Source organism: Anguilla anguilla, chromosome 12, assembly GCF_013347855.1.
Source record: "Anguilla anguilla isolate fAngAng1 chromosome 12, fAngAng1.pri, whole genome shotgun sequence".
NCBI lineage: Eukaryota > Metazoa > Chordata > Actinopteri > Anguilliformes > Anguillidae > Anguilla > Anguilla anguilla.
The window spans coordinates 25,193,272-25,218,109 of record NC_049212.1 but is presented as its reverse complement, the minus strand read 5'-3'; the positions used below and the strand labels follow the sequence as shown (position 1 = coordinate 25,218,109).

The 24,838-nt window shown below is 44.8% G+C and overlaps 1 protein-coding gene across 4 annotated transcripts in view; it reads right to left on the bottom strand.

The window, feature by feature from the left end:
* Positions 1-2,557: 2,557 nt before the first annotated feature.
* Positions 2,558-24,838, bottom strand: part of ets1 (v-ets avian erythroblastosis virus E26 oncogene homolog 1) — a 45,446-nt gene continuing 23,165 nt past the window's right edge. For 2 of the 4 annotated variants that reach the window (XM_035385199.1, XM_035385201.1), the window contains 7 exons: positions 17,783-17,902; positions 16,398-16,598; positions 15,916-15,993; positions 15,034-15,279; positions 12,547-12,807; positions 6,668-6,786; positions 2,558-6,340 (listed from right to left, as the gene is read on the bottom strand). In XM_035385199.1, the coding sequence (XP_035241090.1) occupies positions 6,125-6,340; positions 6,668-6,786; positions 12,547-12,807; positions 15,034-15,279; positions 15,916-15,993; positions 16,398-16,598; positions 17,783-17,902 (1,241 nt within the window). In that variant the 3' untranslated portion in view covers positions 2,558-6,124. Of the gene's footprint in view, positions 6,341-6,667; positions 6,787-12,546; positions 12,808-15,033; positions 15,280-15,915; positions 15,994-16,397; positions 16,599-17,782; positions 17,903-23,903; positions 23,992-24,838 lie in introns of those variants that run through there. The other 2 variants (XM_035385202.1, XM_035385200.1) reach the window with 2 other exon arrangements.

The window sequence follows — 24,838 nt, the reverse complement described above, 5'->3', positions numbered from 1 at the left end:
CTCATCTACTGGTTCTCTCTCTCTCTCTCTCTCTCTCTCTCTCCCACTCCCCCTCTCCCTCTCTCATTCTCTAGCCTGACTCCCCAGCCAGTGATGGGTTCTTATTATAGCCCATAATGAGGTTGAACATTCACTGACGGTAAAAGCCGGGAAGAACCGGTCGCTCAGACCGACTGGAAGTGAATTACCAGTTCCTTTATTACTCCGTACTGCTGCCAGCTCTGCCTGAGAGAGAGCGTAAGAGAGAGAGAGAGAGAGAAAATGAGAGAGGGAGGGAGGGAGGCAGAGCAAGACACAGCCCTGCATGTTTTTATTTAGATGTGGAATTTTTAGGAGCCTAGGGTTACACAAGAGTGAATGGGCCCACTGTGCCTGTTACTGGACTGACGTCACCCCATCGCTGTGGAAGCGACACGCTTGTTACCCAGCTACACGCCATGGGGAGGCATGCTGGGAAACACAGTGGTGCTTCCCAGCTCTGATGTTACACTGGCTGCTGCTAAAGCTTGCGATGCTCATTCAGAAATCATAGTCATTTCAGCCACTTCTTACTCATGATGCTGTTCTCTTCCTCTACCTCTCATGTGTTTTATAGTCATTCCCCTTACAGCGGCATGTGCAGTCCAATTTTTTCACTCAGGGATACCTGCCCAATATACCTTAACCATTTCCCAAACTTAGTTTGCTCAAATTGCTCAAGAGGAAAAATGTCAAACGGTTTTTGACAAAGGTGCTTCTCTGAGATGAAGGGCTCATTCCAACCGCTTATTTTATCCATACTTGTCTTCTCGGCCCTCAAGTGACCCGAAAACTGATCAAGGTCCGCCATCTTTATGGACATTCTAACCTGTTAAATGCTCCTTGAAGGAGCTGGGACTGAGGAGCTAGGTGGCTCCTGAAGAGTGATTGAAACAAGGAAACACAATTGCATCCTTTTCGGATTGGATGTTCGACCTGTGGACCCACCCCTCCCCATCTGCCACATCTGTAATTGTAATATGTGTTTCCTCGATTCCTCCGTCCTTGTGTCCTTTCCTTGCGTGTTCTGTTGGGAAGAGCTAAATAGCAAGGAAAGGACATGAGGAAAGGATGCAAGTAGGTAAAAATAAGTGATTGGAATGAGCCCTAAGTCCAGAGTTGGACTACAAGAACTCTGTGACAACCTTTCCATGAACTTCAACTCCCATCATTCCCAATGCAAAACATGGTTTGGCGATGGGCAACTGAAGTCATGCCTGGATGTCTTCTTGTGGCTGATGCTTTTGGAAACAAGAGACATAGAGTTGCTCAATAACCATTTCCTACTAAACTCAAGGTCTGCCTTGGGATGTACCAAAAGGCGCACAGATTTAATTGACTGAGCAACACTGTATGCTCTGAAAGATGATTCTGTAACAACACAATATAAAATTTAAATTCTTGAAAAATACAAACTAAAGTGTTGGCAAAAGTTCATGGTTAAGGTCTTGGCTGTTGTGGGGAATGAGTTCATCATAAAAGGCTGAAGAAAAGACCGTGAGACCACACTGTTGTCAGGCGAGTCACTTAATCTCCAGAGAAGAAAAAGAATATGAGATAGCTGTGGAAAAAGCCAGCCTGTGATGTTCAAGGTGAGTAAAAGGTAGGAGTGTATGAATAAGCAAAGGACTGAAGAGAGGAGCTGCTGAGAGATAGAGCCAAGGGGAGGAATGACACAGCCATGAGGGAGATGGGGCCAATTCTACAGCCAACTAGAGCAGCCGTTCAGACCCACTGCAGCGAGCTAAAAATCATAGCAGAGAGAGACAGACCAGGAGGGAGAGAACAAGCCAAGCAGCACACTTGTGTTTGAAGAGAACCAGAGGAGAATTTCTTTCATGCGTTTGGATATAATAACACCTGTTTTTAGTCTTCTTGGGTGTTTCTCTTTTTGTAATTTTGGCTGCAGCCTGTTAATTTTAGCTTGTTCCACGCAATTTCCCTTTCTTCCTGTTTCTTATTTCGGTCCTGAAGGGGGAGTTAACCACAGGCATCAGGGAGCCAGAAATCAAGTCCTGTGTTATTTTGACTCTCTGGAGGAAATGTGTAACGGTTCCTGGGTCTGGGCATTCACACAGTATAAATGATAGTATAAAAAATCTGACTAATGAAATGCATCATGCACAAATCAAAGAATGAAAACTATTGACTGTGAGCTGTAAGTCTTGTGAGTCCTTACATTGAATCCCATGCATGACTGTAATCAAAGCTTTAAGCTGGAGCAGCCTTGTATTTGTCGTTCAGTTGTTTTTGCTACATGAAGCCGGTCCCTTGTTCAGCACTGCAGTGATCATGACTGCTTTTTTATCTGCAGTCTGTACACTGCAAGAAGAAAAGACTCCACCACAGTGACACGTATCTCACAAACTCCATATCTTCATAATATCAGCAGCCAAGGTCACACAGTCACCAAGAGCCTGTTTCTTAGGAATTGTTTGGTCCATGAGTGCTTTTGCAAGAGTATTAAGTTCTTTCACTCTGCTTGCTGTTGGGTGTATGGTGACCAGCATGAAGAAGAAAGGAAAACACGGAACTCAAAGAGATTACGAAATATTTTTTTTCACATATATTTTGTAACATAACAATTTGAAGTACAATAAGAATAGAAGCTGCAGTTTATAAAACTTCCCAGCAGAAATCAATGATGGGCCAGCATCAGCCTTTAATTTTCTACACAACTGTTTACGCAGACAGGTTTTTTTTTCATTGTTTGTTCATTTTTTTTCTTTGTATAAAAAAAGTAAAATCGCTACATATTTTATTTTTTCTCCTGCACTACCATTATTTCCCATGAAAGCACCAGCTGTCTGCTTCTTGTATTTCAAAGTTTATAAAATATAAATTATTTGAAAAATATTCAAATGTTTGTGAAACAAATACATAAAAGATTTCATTAACATAAAAATACATAAACACTATAAAATATACAAAGCAACAACAACAGTAACAAAAATGGTTTCCTTACACAATATTCTGGTATGCATTTGAATACTCTGGTATGCATCAAAATACCATGTATGGATGTATTTTCCAAAATAATGTTGAAAAGTAAAATCCGTGGAGAAAGATTCACATAATACTATGGTTTATGTAAATTATACAACAGTCCGGGTGTGCAGAACAATTTTACTGATCCAAATGTGTAACCGCTTCCTGTAATTTATGCTTCTTGCAATCGACACAAAAGATGTTTGATTCTAATTAACACTGTGGGTGGCATTTTAAAAAAACCTTTACAATAGCTGTAACCTTTGTTTCACACACGCAAACAAATTGATCATTGATGCAACTATATAAAACATTCTTTGGAGTAACAGAAAAATAGAGGCTACTGTATGATAACCTGATTTCTTGCTTTTTGCCTGCATAATAGCGAGATATGCAGGTGATGTGTAAATTTTGACAGACGTGGCAATCCAATTTTCACAAAAATATTCCCAACAGAAAGTAGCCAAGACAGTCATGAGATTGTGTATGTCCAGGACAGAGATTGTGAGTGTGGACAGAAGCTGCATCTCTTTCCCAGGGCAAGGATAAGAGTAAAAGCATAGAAACTGTCCAGTAATCTGAGAAAAAAAAAGTAGTCCCACCAAAACGGTCAGAGCTTTTCATCAAATCCATACCTAAAGCTCTGCGGCATGGATCAAGTCAAACTGAAGCAATAATAATACAGTTAATGCAGAGGATTTATGGTCGCTGTCTTCAAACATCATTGATGAGCCCAGCCCAACTCTCTTACCCGAGACCTCACATGTTTTGGTTATTATTAGTACTTTGTCTTAGCTTGTTTGTTTAATTGAGGTCTCTTAATAACATATGAAATACAATCTGTACAAATAGACAGCTGTAACACTATTTATAATCAGGATGGGTAACATTCAGCCATTGTAAACAATAACATTTGTATTTTAAGATTTCTATACCAGTTTTCTTTTCCCCCTAAAGGCCTACATGCAGTAATCTTCCCACAGAAGGCAGCAGTGATACAACGGTGTTTTACTTATTCATGACCTGGAGTTCAGTAATGGCTGGCCGTGCTCATGCCAACAGCGCTACAGCTACTTATGAGCAATTTGAATGAGTTCCTTCATATTTTCAGACTTGTGTACAGCAAGTCCATGTGGTACATAGGCCGGAAATCAGAGAGTACTTAGCTCCCCATCAACCTGCATCAGTGATGTACAAGACACCATTACAGAAACAACTTATTTCAGTGGTTTTCAAAGCTCTCTGTACAAAACAATACAAAAAATGCATCCATACAGTTCACTAATGCTAATGCAAATGCTACATCAGTTGCCCCTGTATTTTTTCAAAGTGGCCTTTTCCCATCAGCCGGCAATACTCAATGCAAAAGAAACCTCTTTGTTTGCCAGCAGACCTTTCTTAGACAACTCACGTCTATACTTTTCCAGAATATAGGCTTCCTTGACTCAAACCTTTCTTACATTTTCCTTTGTATTTTTACCAAGTCCTCCCCCTCTTTCTGGAGTAACACTTTTACTTTACAAACGTCTTCTACGGCTAGACTCTGCATCTTAGCACAGCCCAAGTTGATGGAAGATCATCCACTTTACTGACGCCATTTCACTCCCCTCATGGAACAGTATTACAGCATAGTCAACTAACCTTCTCAGGCTCCTTATCTGTAACAATACCTCAGGAATATTGCCTCACAATTCAATTAAGATCCATCTTCATAAGAGCTTCCTGGAAAATCGACAGAAGTTTAATCTTGGGCATGCCAGAGAGGCAGCAATGCCATGCATTCCCAAAACGCAATTTCTCCGATATCTTCCCTGCTATTCTAAGAGAACTTAAAGAAGGAGTGGAGATTTTGCAGCACACGAAACCTGTGATCTTAACAGTTTACCCCTGTAATAAACTTTTAATCCCTGTGCTTTGTAGTTGTCCTGATGCCGACAGGACTGATAGAAAATGGAAATGTGTCAGATGGTACAGAAACCTGTATAGGTGTTCTTGTAGTAGCGAGGATGCATTTGTGGTTGACTGTGGAGTCACAGTAGCAGTTGAAAGGCAACGGTCACTTTCAGTTGTGCAAGCCAGCCACTGGCAAAATGAGCAAGCACAGTTTTTGATGTCTACGGTAATGAGTAAAATTACCCCCCTTGTCTCCAGTGTCATCTCAGAACCAGATCAGTACTATCAGTTTTCAAATTTTCCTACAAAAAAAAATACTTGACTGACATGTGGAAACATTGCAGGCAGTAGGCATTCACAATTAGATGGTTTCCTAGTTACATAAGTCCAAAAGTCTGTTGAGCTAAAGTACTTAACTTGTACAACATAGAATTCTCTTACAGGAAGTTTTAAAGGGATATTTCACTTTGGTCTATGACAATTAATTTTGTGAAGCTCACCCCATTGTATTTGCAATGAAAATACATTGGGGAAGGTCCGCAAAATAATTCCAAAGTGAAATATCCCTTTAAGGACAATAATACTGGCACAAACCTATTTAAAATAATATAAAATAACAATCTTCTTGTTTTTGGTCCTTACTGAGAACTCTGTCCATGCATTATGTGTGCAGAAAGGCAGAGCAACAGTAACTAAGTAAATATCATATATTTCTATATAGTTATTTTTTTTTTCATTTTGGCAACAGTATCATAGCAGGAACTCACAGTCCATGTTTGTTCCCTTCATTCCAGAATCTTTGCTCGCTTCTGGTCCACTTCTGTGTCAGTTGCTTGTGCTACTTAGATGAACAAAACTTTCAATGGATAGCTTTCCATTTACCTTGAGCTTCAACGTAATTACGTACGCATATGTTTAAATATTTATATATCTGTAATGTGTACGTCTGTCATTGTGTGTATGAGTACATTTTGTTGATAATGTCTTTGAGGCAGCGCAGAAACCTGGTGCCGGAATCACACTATGCACTGTGAGGAGCTCAAATGGCAAAAAAAAACAACATCAACAACAACAAAAAAGGAAAAAGGAACCAAAGCTAACGTGCTAAAAAAAGATCCCGTTTTGGTCCTGACCACACCCACCAGTATGGAAAGAAAGTCCTTCAGATCCCTGGGCTCCTCCATGGCTCCTCCCCTTTCTCTGCAAAACCTCGCCCACCAGGCATTCACTCGTCCCTGTCGGGTGTAACGTCCAGCATGGCGTGCAGCTCTTCGGGGGTGTAGCCCAGCAGGCTTTTCAAGTCACAGACGAAGCGGTAGACATAGCGCTTGCCCGAGGTCTTGTGGATGATGTTCTTGTCGTAGTAATAGCGCAGGCCGCGGCTCAGCTTCTCGTAGTTCATCTTGGGCTTGTTTTTCCTCTTGCCCCACCTCCGTGCCACCTTCAAAGAGACACACAGAAAGACTGGTTACCTGCTGCGATTGTGTCGACAGACGGGGGTCAGCTCCTGTCTGACCATGAAAGACACTTAATAAGAGTGGAGTACCCACCTCTAACAAAACTATAGCCAGTAAGTGGGTCTGGCTCCCAATGCCAAGTTTATGAAAGCACTCAAGAACAGAACAGACAGATTTTTGTAATGATGCTTTTCCAGCTATTTCAGAGCAAGACTACAGAGATTTTGCTGTAGATAAAGTTCTCAAATTCAAACAAAAGTTCATTCTAACCCAACAAGGCATTCTTGTAGCCTAGCATCCAGGAAACTTACCTCATCTGGATCGGACAGCTTGAATTCCCAGCCGTCTCCCGTCCAGCTGATGAAGGCCTGGCAGGACTTGTCTGTCAGGAGCTCGAGGAGAAACTGCCACAGCTGAATGGGCCCACTGCCTGTCGGACAGAATCGGGCGATGCTGATCAGAACCCTGTGAGCCTTTCGTACAGCTTTGTGACATGAAAATCAGCAGAATAAATATGAAAATAATCAATGTAGCTAAATCTGATATGGTGAGTTCACGCTGTTCCTTGCTCATGCTGATTCCTGTCTTACCTCAAAAACAAAAATACATAAGCTTCCCAAGTAACCCTGGAATAGGCCTCAAAGGATCAGCTTTTTTAGGAATCCGTGCATCAGCAGTCTTTTTTTAAACTTTGAGATGATATAAGGATTCTAGAATGTTCTAGAGTGTTTTGATAGCTGAGGGGAATTCCGGGAAGAGAGGTTCCCCTTGTAGAAAAAAAAGCTAAAAACTCAGCTGCCTTTTTGGAGGGTTTTTGCACACAAAGACCCTCTTCAGCAGCAGTGATGTTGCCCTTGTTCGCTGCCCACTCCTTGGAGCTATAGTCCAATGTTTTTTTTTTTTTTTTGCTCTCAATATGAATTCCATACAAATGAAATCACACCAGCCAGGCCTAAAAAAGTTTGTTCATCAGCCAGTGAATATTCAGCACCACTGCACAGAACTGGAGGCCTGTGTTTCAGAGAACAGACCCTGGCCTTCATCCACCTCATTCTACACACACTCCCGAGTGCTACATTTAGTACTGCTACGTCACTGCCTCATTACAGTGGAGTGGTCATCTACCCCCCCCCCCCCCCACCAATGAAATGTCCATTCACATACACTGATTGAGTTAGGCCTGTCCTGAGAGGTTCCAGCACAGTGCCAGGCTGGAACATCCTGCCTCAGGATCAGCTTTGCCTGTTAGCTTATGATCCTAGATCAGCTAGAGGCAGAATACAGACTCTGGTCTTCAACTGCCAAAGCATTTCTCTGTCAACTGCATGTCCTTCCAAGCTATTTGATGCTTTTGTCAACTCTCCGACATGATAATGCAAACAGATATTAGTCTGAAATTGGTCTTTAAGTTCTAATTATACCCATAAAATATATTTCTTAATCAATTGTTTACTAGATTTTAAGATGGCCAGCAAACCGCTATGTGTCCCATTTTTGGTTGTGAAGTCTTGCTTTAAAGTTTAAAGTAGTGCAGAAGAACATCTCATCTCCTCCTGACCCTAGGTCCTGTGCAAACAGCCACATTAACTTTTAAAGTTAGTAACATAACCACAGAAAATAATGGCTGAGACTCAATCAACACCCACCTGTCTATAAGTATAACACTTGTCTATACCTACAACTAACACTAAAACTGAGTTTGTGAACAAAAAGTCTTGCATTTATATCTAAATCAGAGGACAAATGTTTCCTGAATGCCATCCAGTGAGAACATATTCAAAAATGCACAATAAAGTTATTACTTTTAATAGTACATATTTGGATTCATAAAGCAGTACTATCTTCAATGAAATTCATAGGTTACACAAAAATAGCATTCTGTCTCTTGATAAATAGGATTAATCAATATTATCCACATTCATATAACAGAATCGTAGTAAGATAAGACAAATATTTCGTAAGCAAGCTACATTTGAACACAACACAAAACACTTTTACTTTGCTTCTGACTTTGTGTTTACAATTGTTTCCATAGCGTAGTTTGCAATGGGGTGGGTCAGGACCAGTTGCTTTGATCTTGCGGTTGATCGGTGAGAACACCCACAGCTTTTTCTATGCTGCACTTGTTTTCTTTTTAATCGCACACGCTTGAAATCTTGCTCCCGTAAGCTGCACCGTTTCTTATCTTCTGAAAGCTCTCCCAAAACTCGGAACCTTCTGGAGCGCCCAGTACGAGGTGAACCAGTACCTTTTAAAAGCCTGGAAGCAGCTGTGCACTTCAGTATGCACGGCGCCCTTTGCACATTAAGAGCGCGTACCTTCTTCCCACTGCACTTAGTAGGAGATCAATGGAGAGCAAAGCAATGGTATCACCCAAGGGCTGCTTCTCCATGCCAGTAATAACTGTGTTCTCATTATTTATCTGGGCTCTGGGCTACGAGCAACTAAAAGCTCCAAAGTACATTTCTCAACAAGGAAAACAAACAAGAAGGCCATACTGTACTAGTTCATGTGAATGCTTACAAGCAGATATGTTCCAAATTTCAACCCCCCCTTTATGTTCCTCATTCTTCCTGGCCAGTGGATGGGGGAATCTAATGCCGTTGAAAAACAACTTGGCACTGAGATGACATTGCCTGCATTGGAGTGGTGCTGGGTCTGAACAGGTGGTTGTGTGTGTGTGTGTGTGTGTGTGTGTGTGCATGTGCATGTGGGGGAGGTGGGTGGAGTGGGGGGGGGGGGGTGCTGATGGTCCCACTAAGACCCATGAAAAAATGAAAAAAATCCCAAACTGCAAGGTGGAGAGAGTTACTTCTCACCTATTTCTATTTCCTGTGTGTGGTTGAACTTAAGGGGATTCAGTGTTTTACTTTGCCCTGTGCATTCAACATCTCTCTTAGATGGTCTGTGTGTTTGGAGGGAGTGGAGAACAAGAAAAAGTACCAATTTATAGACAGTGAGTTTGAGAACAGAACAAAATCAAGACAACTGAAAGTAATCAAGCAGGTTTCTTGGCCTCATCTTCCAAATTCAAGATGGATTCAGTCCATATTTCACACTCTACCAATAGCAGAGGTTGCACAAGAGGCATTTTTAAAATTCTGCTGGAATGAGTTTAACAGTACCATTGACAATATTACTTAATTCATAAAACAACTGTATACTTTAAACTAAGAGACAAACCATCTGCACATGCATCTTGTAGTGTATCTATAACCGCTGTATATTTGCTTTGAATGATTTTTAGAACAATTAATTCTTGTCCCTTCAGTTTTTGAACAATATATTCTGACCATGTTGTGTGCACACTTTCTGTGACAGCACATGTTACACAGCAAAGCTCACATGATAAATGAACCCCCTCCAGATCTGATTTGCTCAATGGTTAAATAGCAGTTGCCAAAGGCCAATCAGTTGACAACATGTAGATCAAGTTCAGGATCAAGTGGTATGACTAATCTCAAAGGTTGAATGAGCTCTCTTAAAACATGTATGCTACTGTCGCATTAAAAGAATCTTTGTGAAAATGCAGCCAGCATTTGATTTTCTCAAATGAAGTTCATTTTGCCTTCCAAACATTTCTCATTTCTCAATACACAGTGTTTCACATATTCAATAAATGGACTACAGATCACAAAATATTCCATTCTTACAAGTAAATGTTTTATCATTGGAACTGTAGCTTTAACACTGAATTGAGAAGTCCAGTTGGATATGCATGCCAGAGTCAAAGGCCCATTGAAGTGCTAATATAATCAGAGCAGAAATAGATTTGACTCAGTTATAGCTTCCAAAGAAACCGTAGACTCCTAATGTTTTTAAAGCGCATACACAGATGCTTTTGTTCAGTTGCCTTTTTTTTCTTTCTTTTTTTTTTTTTGCATCAGGCATACACAGACTAACATTGACTGTATAGTTATGGATACAAAAAGGTAATTTAGATGAATGAAACGCAAATTAAAGAAAAAAAAAACCGGGAGCTGTAATAAAATCTGAAATGTGCGTAAACTGTGACGCAAGTGCATCTGCGTGCAAATGTCTGTTGCCTTTCCTGGCTGCTCTGTGATGTCAATTTCACATTGATTCAAAAAATCCTCTGAGTGTGTTTTATAGCCACAGGCTTCTCAAGATGCGCCAGTCCACCCAGGCCTGGACTGGGACAAGCGTCTCTGGTCCCTACACCCTGCTCCTTTCTGGCCTGCAGCTCTGGGGTCAATTTTCTGTCTGTGTGCCTGTTTGTCTGTCTGTATGCATGACCGTCTGTTTCTTTACCCAGCTTTCAGATGCTCTTCCATTACCTCTGCAGGCCATTTATGCATGTTGGTGAGGATGATCCAGAACCGATGATCCCCCCCCCCCCCTTAAAACACAAGCCTCTTTCATCTCTCTGATTCATGCTGCCATACAGTCAACAAATGAGCTGAATGAGCTCTGCTAATGGGTGGAGCCTGTTCCTTTGCAGGGCTGTCACAGCCAATGAGCTGAATGAGCTCTGCTTATAGGTGGGGCCTGTTCCTTTGAAGGGCTGGCACCTCGACAAGAGGGGCAGGTACAGATGGTGTGTGTCTGGATTCATCGTAACGGGCCCACTCCTTAATGTGAGAAGCACTACACCAGTGTATACAACCCTGACATGTTTCTAAAATGGTTTAGATTATTTGAGCCTTGTTCCAGAAGATGCTTATTTTAGTGGGCACAGCATTAACAATACAATTAAGCTTTCACATTTCACATCACACATTTTTTGAAAGACCCAGAGCAGAAAAGTTCACAGAAGTAGATTTCGGAAGACTTTCTATCCGTATTTTAAAACTTTAGATATTTTTCTTCAATTGTATATTTTTTGTTATTTGCTATGTAGGTTGAAAGTAGTGTTTAAATACAGGCGCCAGGTATCGTTTTGTGTAGTTCCAAGGTTGCCAAGACAACCTGAAAAATAGGTCGAGATGTGGGGTAGATAAAACGTGCACATGAAAAACCCATCAGAGTAGAGGCAGACAGAGAGAAAGACTGGCGCATGTCATTTCCTGCAAAGTGCCTCAGATTCACTAAGAAGCTCTCTTTGTGAAAGTACAGATGGCGGATTGCCGCGGATTTGAGTGCTCTAAGGAACGCCGGTTTCTGCGGCGGCAGCTTCATATGCTTATCAAAGAGGTGCCCACTTTCTGGCAAAGTGATGCTTTTAAAATCTAGCGCAAGGATCATGCCCAGCTATCTAAGTCAACATTCAAACCACACTTTGTTCATCCGCCTACCATTGATCATCTACAGTGCACTTCTACTATATGTACAATGCTGAGATACTGTAGAAAGCTGGATCTGAGCCTTACAATGCATAATTAATGAGACTAGTGCTATTTATTATTTTTCCATACACTGTATGGTTACTCTTCCCAGACACAGCGTTCACCTCTTGGAAATGCATCTTTGCTTCCCCCATCCAAACCCCCCAGGCCTTGCAATGTAATTCATTCAATAAATGTTATGGTATTGGTAGTACCATTTAAGTAACTGCATGTACATACAATCGTGTCATGATCCTATTAACCTAAATTAGTGATTCATTAATATTACACATACACTGTCTCTGGTCTAGGAGTGCTGTGGGTACAGTCTGTAACACCACTGCTCATATAATTAAGGGGGATACACGCTGCAAGTCACTGTGAATTAGTGTCTGATAAATGAATATACTGTAATTACCTGCATACCTGCTGCTTCTTATAATAAATCCTGACAGCATTTGATCTTTAGCTTGTTTGGGGGTTGTAACAGAAAATAGTTTAAAAAAATAAAAATAAATGAAAAAAAACCTTGAGTGCAGATGTTTCAGAACAAACGATCTGAACTTGGATGTTAGTTTCCGGCAGATGTGATATTCCCCATTACCAGAGCGGCTGATTGCTCAACCACTACAACCATCAAAAGCCCAAACACATGACTAATACAAAATCGCTGCGACACAACAAACTGATTATTTTTTGTCTTTATCCCTTCCAGAAGAGACACCCTGTATGCTTGGAAGAACAACAACACCCACATGAATACATGTCTCTGTGCTAATGATTCATTTGATCAAGACTGCAGGGGTTCATATTCCCTCCTGACCCATAATGAGCTGGCCCAGGGCGGACGCCAAAGGCGGACAGGTCGCTGTGGCGACAGAAGCAGGCGGGGGGGTGAGGGGTACCTGTGTAGCCAGCGAGTGCGGCAGCAGGGATGACGGGCTTGTCTTTGTTGAGGTCGGACCGCTCCCTCACGTAGTCTTTGAAGGTGCCCTTGGGCTTGTGACCAGGCAGGGCGCTGGGGTAGTCCTCGGAGTCAAAGCTGTCGTACGACGGCACGCGCTGCAGGCTGCTGAACGACGACTGGCTGCTCCAGGACTGCGTCAGCCTATCGCAGCTCTCAAAGCTCTCGATGCTCTCGAAGGAGTCCTGGCCTCCCAGTTTCCCTGAACCGATGAGAGGGAGAGAGAATGAGAAAGGGAAGGAGTCATTTATGTGTATAGCAGATGATCTTATTGGGAGGAATTTGATACACAAAAAGCACATATAATACTCTATTACAGATACACAAATAACCAGGCAAGGCTATCAAAAGTGGTAAAACTACAATTTACTTAACAACCAGAGGCTCTTAGTCAGTGACTTATAACAAAAGGGGATACAATAAGATTAGATTAACTTGATCTACTTTTTTTGTTATGCTTACATCTATAACTGCTGTTAGAGCCAGAACAACACTGCTTAAATTCTAGCCTTGACAATCATTCATTAAATGCATTTATCCCCACATAAAATGGTAGATACCTCTTTTCAGAGATAAGAACGGTTTATAAAAGCTAAGACAAAAGATGCAAAAAAGTCTTAGGATGGAGTAAGCCTTGAAGACAAAAAAAACAGACTTCACATGTCCCCTTGCAGGGGTTTTCTGTGAATTCAACACCCCCATAAACAGACATTGAGAGGTGTGATATTTTCTCTTCTGTATGTTAACTGTTGTGCAGACCTGTAAATATTGTCAGCATTTTCTTTTTCATTTCGCAGAATCTTTAGAAATATATTTGAATTGTAATAGCTCATTGCTTACGCGAGAGAAACACTTCTTTGTCATCGAAGTGAAATCACACCTTCAGACTGCACACACTGCATTGCCAAGCCTCAAACCCCCAGGTGTTTTAGCTGAATACAGTCAATGTGGCCGCTAACTGAAAATGTTTGTTTGTAAAAGAAACAGGTCTTTCACGGGGGAAGGATAGTTTCTGGAAAAGTCTCTGAGTTTCAGTGCAGTGACGCAAAGCGTCAATGCTCACTGGTACTTCCCCTGGCAAAGCCAAGCAAAGAGTGCCCCCCTGTCCCCCAAGGGCTGTTCATCTCCCGTAATTGTCATGTGCCGATATTTGACTTAGTCTAATAGGAAACAAAGTACAAATTGCCATCTCCTCTTGCCAAGCCAAGATAAAAAGCAGTGTTTCCACTGAGCATTATTTAAGAGGGAAAGATAATCCCATGTACCGCTGATCCACAAATCTCAAAATTGCAAAAATTGAAGCCACATGTCGGTTTCTACGATGCCATAGATACTTTCCCACGTTTAAAAACCACAGCGTGCAGCCAAATCCAGAATTTATTGTGTGTGAGTGCTGGATATACCTTGCGGGCAAATGTCCTGGCGGTTCACAAGCCTGCATTCTGCATTTACTGCACACTGGCGATCGGGTCATTTGTTCACAGAACAAACCCCACCGGCTTTGCCAAATCCCACCGAAAACATTCTGTTAATTCTTTTTTAAACTATCATGGGCTAGGATATGGAGGTGAAAACAGACAGGAGGGATAAAAGCCAACAAAGAAATCTGCACGCTGCTCGACTCTTGACACCTGCTGTCATGTGCAGTGAGAACTTCAAAACCACATGTTTGGTGCAAATTCAAGAAGAAGCTGTCTTAAAGGTTACCTCGTTCTTGCTGTTTTACATATATTTTTTTGTTTGAGGCAGACGGTGCTTCAGAAGGCGGTGTGGCTTTGAGAAGTTCCCACTCCGAAACAAACACTTGAGCCTCTGCAGAGTCACAGCGGCTGAGGCAGACTGATGTGAACCACAGCCAAACCAAAAGAGGTTCTTTTCTTCTCCTCGCCCTGGGAAGCTCGCAGATGTGGCCTTTTGCAAGACGAGAGATGTGCACACGCAGACACGCGAGAGCCCCGCCAAAAAACATGACAATCCGTGAGGCTTACCGCTAACACCTCTAGGCGACTGCTATTAGCGATTACAAAAAAAGGCCTTTCTTACTGTTCCTTTACCATTTATATAAGCAGGGCCGCTGATATGGCTGCTCACAATGGAGCTCACAGTGCTGCTCACAGTGCTGCTCATAGCCCTGCTCACAGTGCTGCTCATAGTCCTGCTCTTAGTGCTGCTCATAGTCCTGCTCACAGTGATACTCACAGTGGTACTCACAGAGCAGCTCACAGTTACACCACTTCAAAGTCCTGATTCATTCAACTATGGTACGGATAAGTAATCTGTGGCAATCTCTGCTCGTCACCGGCATTCAGTACCCCCCAGCCCCATTTCGTTTATTTTTGGAATGGAAACCTGTGCGCATGCATAGCGCATTCCACCCAGCACACTGAACTGCTGCCCCCTATCTGCATGGAGGGTGAGTGCAGCTTACCTCTGCTGATGCGCCCCAAGCACATGTTGTCGGGGGAGGTGACCTCCTGCTTGATAGAGAAGTAGTCACCCTGGAGGGCGTTCAGAGGGGCATCCCGCAGGATGACGTTGGGGTAGTCATTCTCGTACTTGAGTGAAAGCAGGTCCTCTGAGCTGATGGGGTGCAGGGTCTGGTAGGATTCTGTGATGAAACCCGGCTCTGTATATTCCGATGGAGGCACACACTGGGCATGCTCAATGCCATAGCCTGGGCAGGAAGCGGAAGTGCTGGGTATTAGTGTTTTCATGTTAGCTTTGAAAGAAAAGCTGTCAAGTTACTAATGGCTGGCCTCCATAATGGACTGATTTCACAGGCATTGGCAAAGATTCAGAAATATCATCCCTAAATAACTGGCTTTCGAAAGTAGAATACATGAAGGCATTCAGACACAATGCATCTGGTCTCATACAATGTCAGTAACTAATAAGGGGCAGCAAGCGAATAGCCAGGCTGTTTATTAGTGATGGTTGATAAAGTTTAATGAGCCCAACTATGGGTGGAGCCAAATTACACTGTCAGTCACTACTGACCAGTTTGTACAAATCAAAACCCTGCTCTCAAAGCCAAAGGCACTAAATTGGTTCACAGTAAAGGCTCCTGATAAGACTCTGCCGGGTGGAGTTAGCATGTATCACTAGTGTGACTCTGCGCTCGGTTTTCCTTCCTGAACTAAGAGTGCTTGAATTGCAGGGATTCTAGCGACAGAACATTCTGTTCCACAGTGCAGGAACAGCAGGGTACATCTGCTTTGAGGGGAGCTGCAGAATTCTAGAGATGGAACATTCGGTTCAAACGGACAGGAGGTGTTGACACCGCTGATGTAGCGCTTATAGCCGTACTTACCGACAAAGTAATCTGAGGTATAGCGGGAGTCCTGGAAGGAGGAGGTCAGGCCATTGACAGGAAAATGTTTTGTGTCTTCTTCATGAAAGAGAATGAGCTAAACTTAGGGCATTTAAGGATTTCTGGATATAGCAGAGACTGTTTTTGCTGTTAAAATTGTTTTGTTTTGTTTTTTTAAATAAAAAAAAAACATCAACGTCATCATTGGAGAACTAAAACCATTGCCTGGCTGGTCTCTGTTCATTGTATTATGCTATGCTATGTAGAACAATGATATAGTGCAGAGTTTGGGGCAAACTGTGGAACCTACTGTAGTGCATTGGATTAAACCACACTTCAGTATTCAGTGGAATGGAGGTCAAGCCCAGCATTTCTGCAACACCTCTAGATCTGGGACTAAAGCTCTATCTTTCAGAGGCATGAAGGAGAGGTTGAAACGCTAACATTTCACAGAGCCTCTGAATTTGGGACTCAAGCCTTACCTTTCTGCAGCATCTCCAGATGCTCCCAGAGGATGTCGCCCACGAAGTCGGGGGCCAGGTCCAGAAAGCACTCCTTCCCCAGGCCGCAGAGGCTGGCACCGTTCATGCAGAACTTGCGGAAGTCCACGTTCTTCAGGGTGAACTCATTCACCATCCATCTCAGCCAGTCCCCCACGTGGTTCTCCGTCCACTGCCTAGGGTCTGTGGAGGGGGAGGAACAGAAATTAGGTCACGAAGACACCTTTTGTGTGCGGCTTGGCCGTCCTTGTTAGCAACTCCCGCTGCCAGATTCAAATGCCTGGATTCAAAGCCAAAAGTCATGGCCACTGCACCATGTTTTCTGCTAGCTGAAATGAAGGAAGACACCACACTCGCTGATTTACACACAGTCGTGGGGCTTAGGTAAGATTGAATATCTCCTTATAGTCCATCTATTACTTCACTGCTAATGCTAGTGCTAATAGCGTTAATGACTTAAATTAATTTGAGCGTGCAGGTAACACAAGGGCTAATTGACACAAAGCTGACAGACGTATGCATTCTTACACACGCATGGGCCACTACATTTTGTAAATTCAATGCAGAAGGGTCTTATCCCAAACATTTCTCATTCATAACTCATTCACAGCTCATTCATGGTCCATTCATGATGGCACGAGTGCTCAATCTGTTCCACAGCGGAGTCACCACACACACTAAATGGGTGTTCACTCAGTCAGTCTCTGACACTACAGGCTTTACAACACCCCCATTTCAGACATTTCTCTCTACTGTCTGGGACTCTCAACATAGAGATAACCCGGAAACGGTTACACATTTACTCTTATTAATAATCCATGTATTTATGCCCACTTGTATCTAGAATAGTGTTCGTTTTTATCCAAGGTCCCTGTGAAGTATATTTTAAGGGTCTACTTCAATCCATAAAGTAAAATAATTTATAATCTACAATGGCAACAGTACATTTTTGGGTTAATTAGGGAATTTGGAGCCAAAATCAGCATTTCAGCGCTGTCTCACAGGCCCTTAGCCAAAAAGCATGGTTATGTTTTCCACTTCTTTCTGTCATCCTTTTCAAACACACCCTTTATTTTACGCCATGATCCCTTTCTGGCACAGAGAAAAAATGCAAACAAAAAAAAAATAAAAAACAGAACACATTTCAGCAGCATGATCTAATGGTACTGAGAAGTGTTTTTAGTTTTGCATCAACAGAAAACTTCCCACAAGGTAATAATGTCCCACTAGCCAGAGAAAGAGAGAGAGGGAGAGAGACAGAGAAATAGAGAGAGAGAGCAAAGGGAAGAGAGAGAGAATGAGTGGAGGAGAGAGAGCGGGAGAGAAAGTGAGAGAGAGAACTTGGCCTTTTTGTGCTCGTGGATCACCTTTTGGAATTCCTAGTCTCAGCTGCTCCTTTGTGAAGCCACTGAATGTGGCCATCAGAGCCTGTGACATCATCTCTTTGCTGCCAGGTGTCAGCAGAGGGACATCACCACATTCCAGATCTGCCAATCAAAAAAGGGAAAAAATCAGGTGCATTGAACACTTCACTTCAGGTGCAACACAAATAGATCAGGCGTGTAGAGCACTTAATAGCATTCAATTCCATTTGAGCCAGACTGGAAAAGTAGCCTGCATGGAATCCAATCAAGTACTCTCTTTCTGATAAAATATACAATAACAAAATCACATCCTGTTCAAACTCCACAGAAACTATAAGTCAAGAGTCCAAATGCAGCTTCTTTCCTTCCTCTGCCTTGTGTATTTGTGCATTTCTGCAGCCTTGCTTGTTTGTTTGGCTTCGGCTGAACATGCTGACTGACATTCCCAGCTTCAAAGAGTACACAAGGCTGTGTGCCCCCCCCCCAACCCTGACCTCTGAAACCCTATCCCAGAACCGTGGCCCAGAGGTGGCCCACGGTTCCAACGTGTGTGGGACGCAACGGGGGGTGGTGGGGGGACCATGCTTATTAATGAGCTGCAACTCTTTGGTCACCCCTGCACACAGAGGGGATACTGTAGCACGGACACCGCCCTGGAGTCAGAGGTCAGCGGGGGCAGGGTCAGAGGTCGAGGGCAGGGTGGTGATGTCACCCGGAGCATTGCCAAGCCAGGGGTCGGCTGGACACACAGCCCACTGTTCTCTGCGCGGTGCTAGTGGGCACACAAGAGGACAAGAGCGGGAAACAAGAAGGCTCTTTGATGGCCCGATGACTGCCGCAGATTCAATTAGCCTCGCTAGACTAAGGAGACAAGCCCCCCCAGTGGGAAAGAGGGAGATATAGAGAGGGAAATAGAGAGATAGGGAAAAGGAGCCAGATACAAAGAAGACTAGAGACAGATGGAAAGAGAGACAAAGAAACAGAGATGAAATGAGAGAAACACAGAAAATGTAGAAAGAGAGGGAAAGATACAAAGATACAGAAATAGAGATTAAAAGAGTTTCAGAGAGATGAAATGTAGGAAAGAGAAAAAATCACAGAGGCAATCACAGAGGTATATACAGAGAGAAAAAGAGAAATAAGCAATGGGAAAGAGATAGATACAGAAAGAGAAAGGGAAAAAGAAAGAGTAAAAAGAAAAACATGGAGAGATAGTAAGGAAGAGAATGATGAAGATAGAGAAAATAGAAATTCATGGTCCTGGCTATTTTACTCAAGGGCACTGGATGAATTGGGACCCACTGCCCAGGTTATGGCAGGAGGATGTGTACAGATCAGACTCCCCACAGATGGACCATAGTCCCCTACTGTTACAGTGCATCAGGAGGAGGCTGTTAGGGGCTCCAACTGAAGGAACTGTGGGCTTGTGGTGGGGGGTGCTTATGGGTAAAACGTAAATACAGGGAGGGATAGGAGCTGGGGTGTGGGTAACGGGAACACCGGCTGTCCTCCGAAACACATAATCTCCCAGAATCCCCCCAGATGTTTGGCCCTTTCACAGGAGCGAATTTGCCAGCACCGGGGGGGGGGGGGGGTTAGAGGGATGTCCTATAGCTCCTTATCCACCCCCTGCCCACCACCACACATCGTCCTTTTTCGGAAAGTCCCTTCAGCTGTCCCTCCAGACAAGCGCCCGCCCTCTCTCCCTGTGAAACCCGACTCCGTCGGCCTGCCGTCCGGCTCTCCCTCCAGCGGAGCCAGGACCTGACACACTGCATTATGCCGGACATCCAAATGGCCGTGCTCAATAACGTCCTGCCGCTTGATTCTATTAGCCGGATGCGCTCCCTCTCTGCACTTACAGCTCCTGATTGAGCATCAGGGCATGGGTTTTATCGCTGTTGTGTCTCTCCAGCCTCTCCCCATTACAACCCCCCCACCCAAGGCCCGAGCTTCTGCTCCTGAAGGAAAGAAGCTACAGCCGCCCAGAAAAGAGGAAGTACCTGCTGTGTTCTATGTAAAAAGCGACTGGCTTTGTAAAACCAGGGCATGGTAATGAAAGGGAGGGTTTCATTTCTAACACTGTCGATGTTAATAAATGGATGAAAGGAATGCAGGAGAGAAATAGAGCACATGACTCATTTGGTTTTTCCCTAACGGAGCTCAGGTGAAACCGGAGTCTTCCAGCGTCAAAGATGAGGCATTGCTCTTTGTGTTGCTTTTTTTCTAAAAAAAGTGTTGCTTTTTTTGAAAAGCCTGACAAGAGTGCGAAGCGTGATGTGGTCAGCAAGCCCCCAGCGCTCAGCCATGTGACCGAGCCCCTCTTGGGGCGGTTGGGGGTGTGAAACGAGCGAGAGCGAGCGCTTTCCCAGGCCCCTGCGGTAGAGTCACAGGCAGCGACCCCTCGGCCCATCCATGAAACGAAACAGGTACAGCGAGTCGCTTTGCGCTCGCACTGCTTTTCTCACCTTCTTAAGGCCTCGGTCGCTCTCCCACGCAGCGAGACGCCGTTTAGCACGAGTCCCAACTCCAAAGAGCCCCTTCCCCTCACCGTGGGTGGGACACTATGCCTGGTGACCAAGCGCAGTCCCGTTCTCTTCAGAGTGTTCCTTTATTTTCCCCTCGAGTGATGTCATGATAACTTCACGCCTTGAACTTGAATTTAAGTCAACTCAAAACCAATTATTTCTTTTTTTTTTTTTTTCGTGCTTACGCTCCAAGTAGCCGGCAGCTAGTGCTTGTGGTTAAGCGCATGACAGACCTGCAAACTGTTCACATTAAAGCATTTGTTGGTAGGTAAAGGTCACCACAGCTTATGCTGTTACTGGTCCTAAGCTGGAAAGAAGAAAGTGCAACTCTTTGCAACTTCTGTAAAATTACCAAGGCTCAGAGAGAGTTCAGAAAGTATACTGTTTTTCTGATTTTTCAGAAAGGCAAATCGGCCTTTAAAAAGCAAGATTATTTGTGCAATTACTGCATTGCTTCATCGTTGTGTTTGTGGTGAGTATTTATCATGAACTAGATCTTCGCCAACTTGAGATGAAAGTGCAATGCTTTGGTTAGGAAAGTGGCATGAATGTGCAGAGCCAGCAAACTCTTTCAAAAGCAAGTTGTAACTGATAAAGAATAGTAAAGGTTACTGAGGTCAGGAGGCCCTGGGAAGATGCACCGAATCATCAGCCAACCTCACTTACAGATACACAAGTACGTGATTGTTGAACCCTGATATAAAATGCATCACCAAGCACACTCCTACCAGTACTGAACATAATACAGTATCACATACAGTGTTTGGGGGTGACCGCCTTGGTGATTATTGGACTATTTCATCTTGGAAAATCAAATGAATTTGAATGCGCATCCCAACCCTGCTACCTGTCACAGGCATTGGACCAGGAGAGGGGTCCAGTCTGTCGCAGTGAGAGGTGGCATCCGAGCGAGTCTTTGGCTAAAAACCGCGAAATTTCGGAGTAGGCTTGGGACGTGCAGACAGACGGGGGTAGGGCTGACCCAAATTAACAGCGCCTCTGTCCTCGTGTTGCGGCAGACTGTGAAATGGGGATTCTGTGGCCTGCTAGGAGAGCCTGGTGTCCCGTTGGGGGGAGTGACTCACTGATTGGTTATGAGCCGATCACAAGACAGTAATGAATGAATGAGGAGCTCTGAGCCCACCCAGAGCCCTGACATCAGAGCGGGACAGAAACAGAGAGGAGGAACAATGCTGTCTTACAGCTGCTCGCCTCCACTGGAGCTCATTCATAACTCCAGCCCCAGATGATGCAATTTCATGCTCAAGGTGGGCAACTTTGACTTAACGAGCAATAACTGGGAAAATCATCAAGAGAATGGCTTTATATAGTCATAGATGTATGCAAGTGTGCGTATGGGGGTGTGACTGCGTGCGCGTTTATGAGTTTGGGCGTTTCTGCGTGAGAGCATGTATGTGTGTCCATGTTTGTGCGGGAATGTGTGTGAGCATTTCAGTATCTCTTGGGAGTATGAGAGAAAGCGTGGGCGTGAGATCTAAAAGGGGAGCAGGTCTGAGCCTAAGTGCCCACTCGGGAAGGGTGTTTGTTAAATGCCCAGCCCGTGAAATGGCGGGTTTATTTCGGCTGCTACGGACAAAACCCGCCTTGTTTCTGACTCAACGCGTGGGCGGCCTCGGAGTGTGTGTGAACGCCAGGGTTCGACAAGCGTCCGGGGGGGGGGGGGGCACCACGTGTTTCATAGCGAATGGCTGCCCCCCCGCAACCCGTTCAGACTTGATGCACTACCAGCCCCTCCCTTTGAGAGTGATCTTTATCTGTCCCAGGCTGGGGGCATGGGGGCAATAAACCAGGCCAAAGCGAGGACGGCTGGGGGGTGAGGGGGCAGAATGTCCCGCTTCTTTTGCCGCTGTTCAAATTTCCATCTGAATACGGGGGCCGGCAACAAGAATAGAAGGGCTTTCTCTTTTTGGCGGGCCGCGCCTAGCCGTGCCAACCTCCGGGGAGCGCCCAGAGTTGCCCTGCCTGGGAGGTCATGGGGGAGGGGGGGTCACAGGGGGGGTCACAGCCTGGGGCTTTCCCATCCTGCAGTGGCGCTCTATTCTTGGAGCCACTCCACCCTTCAAGCTGCCCACTCCGTGCTCTCCGGCGCCGTTGCCGTGGAGTCTCGGGGCGTGTTCAGCGCTCGCCGGGCACACGGCTCCTGGCTCCGCGTCTTTCGTTCCTCCATGTTTGAGGATTTGGCTCTCAAATGCTGGCCCACTGTGTACCACTCTCCCACTGGGTACCATGGCTACCGCCTCAGACTCAAACCAGAACTCAAAATGTTTTTCCATGTGTTTACAACTAATACACAGCACTGCCAGAGTATGGTTACTAACGTCATGGAAATCTACAGGGTAATGTCATGTAATAGTAGTTTTATTGTAATAGTATAAATACAAGTTTGGAGTGTAATTATAATTATATGAATGTCAGTTTTCATGTGATAACAAGAGAAATATTGGTGGTGTGTTATTTTTAATAAAACTGAATGAATCATCATCTCTCTTTGTGACACAGACTCTCCCTCTCTCTCTGTGTAAGAGTATTGGAATCTCCCCATTCACATTTGTCCCATGAAATCTGTCTTACCGCCTTTTCTCACATGACGTCACAGCCCTTAGCCCGACAAGATTCCCGCCGGAAACACGTGCAAATTCCCCGCATTCAGCGGTTAGGCGGAATGGGAACCACATGCCTCTCTCTCTCTCTCTCTCTCTCTCTCTCTCAGTGATGTCAGTTAGTAGCATTTATCTGGAGGTGGGCGGTGCCCTGTGTGACCTAGGCCTTGGTGGCTCCTGGGTGGTCCCTGAGACGGGAGGAGAGGACGCCAGAACGAGAGTCGGGCGGCCGTGCGGTTCCTAGACAGCGGACAGGAAGAAGCAAAAAGCTTGGGGCAGAACCGAGGACTTTTGGACCCACCCACCGCAAATCTTTCACACAGTTAGAAAGCCCGGCATTTTCTCCTTTTTTTATAACAGCCTTCCCCATTTTTACAGCTGCCAAATGCGTCTCTTCAGTAGCTGTTGTGCCAACTCACAGCCTCATGTAAAGTGCACTTCAGCTGGAGCGTGCACACAGAGCACCAGCTAATGAGCAGCAATGCTTACAACACTGCAGGCCACACAGTACTACAGAAGGGAAGGGCCATTGGACCAGTACATTAAAACAGCAGGTAGATTTAGCCTAGCTGAAGCTAACAAACGTAAACCCGACCTGCCCCTGAAGCTTACGAACATAAACCCGCCCTGTCCCTGATGCTAACGGACACAAACCCGCCCTGCCGCTGATGCTAACGGACACAAACGCGTCCTGCCGCTGATGCTAACGAATGTAAACCCGCCCTGTCCCTGATGCTAACGGACACAAACCCGCCCTGCCACTGATGCTAACGGACATAAACCCGCCCTGCCGCTGATGCTAACAGACATAAACCCGCCCTGCCGCTGATGCTAACAGACATAAACCCGCCCTGCCGCTGATGCTAACAGACATAAACCCGCCCTGCCGCTGATGCTAACGGACATAAACCCGCCCTGCCACTGATGCTAATGGACACAAACCCGCCCAGCCGCTGAGGCGCCAGTCAGACTCACCGCCACAGTTTGGACCGGTGTTGTTCAGGCTGTCGGGCTCAGAACCACTCCAGAGTTTTCAATGCAGCATGATTCTCAAACAGCACATGCCAAAACCAAGACAGGATCCCACACTATGTTTATTTTGACATATGAGGAAGTCACAAACGTACATGTTGCCACATTGCTACATGTCTCAACTCTTTCTTATGAACAGGAACCTCCCTTAACAAAGAAACCCCAACAAACACTGACTGAGATCGATAGCACTCCAGTGGACCACAACTCTCAGCAAGAGTCACGACCAGTCAGGACCAGGAAACCTCAACTGGTCTCTCACTGCACAGGTATCCACGATGCGGTCCCAACAACGGGCCAACAGGCCTCCGACTGTCCCTCTCCCGCTCCCCACCCTGCATGTAAACAGTCGCAGAGCAACCACGGCGGTCTGAAACGCACGCACCATTTTGGTTTAAAAAAGCCTCAGGAAATGTTTAGGTGTAAAAAGCAAACACACGGCCGTTCTGACAAACTGTTTACTCCCTCCTTCCCCTCAGCCCCCACCACCCGTCCCTTTCCAAGACCTGTCCATCCTGCCTCCCCACACCCCCGCTGAACAAAGTCAGCCCTTGCATAAACTCCTCAAACATTTCTTTTTTTTTGTTGTTTTCTTGCATCACGCTACACTGTAAAAGCCCACAGCGGTTTCCTAAAAGTTAAATGAAATAACAAAACTAGCAGTGTACAAAAAATCTTCAAAACTCATGGAATACTCATTACATGACCCCCCCCCCCCCATCCCCCGTTCTGACACAGTTCAGCCCCCAGTATGCCCACACATAGGCAACAGACGCTCCATGTCTCACGCACACCGTATCCCATTCACGCCGCACGCCACGCATCACACGTGTGTTCCCCGTCCGCTACTCTGAGCGCTCTTGATTTTCGTTCCCCTC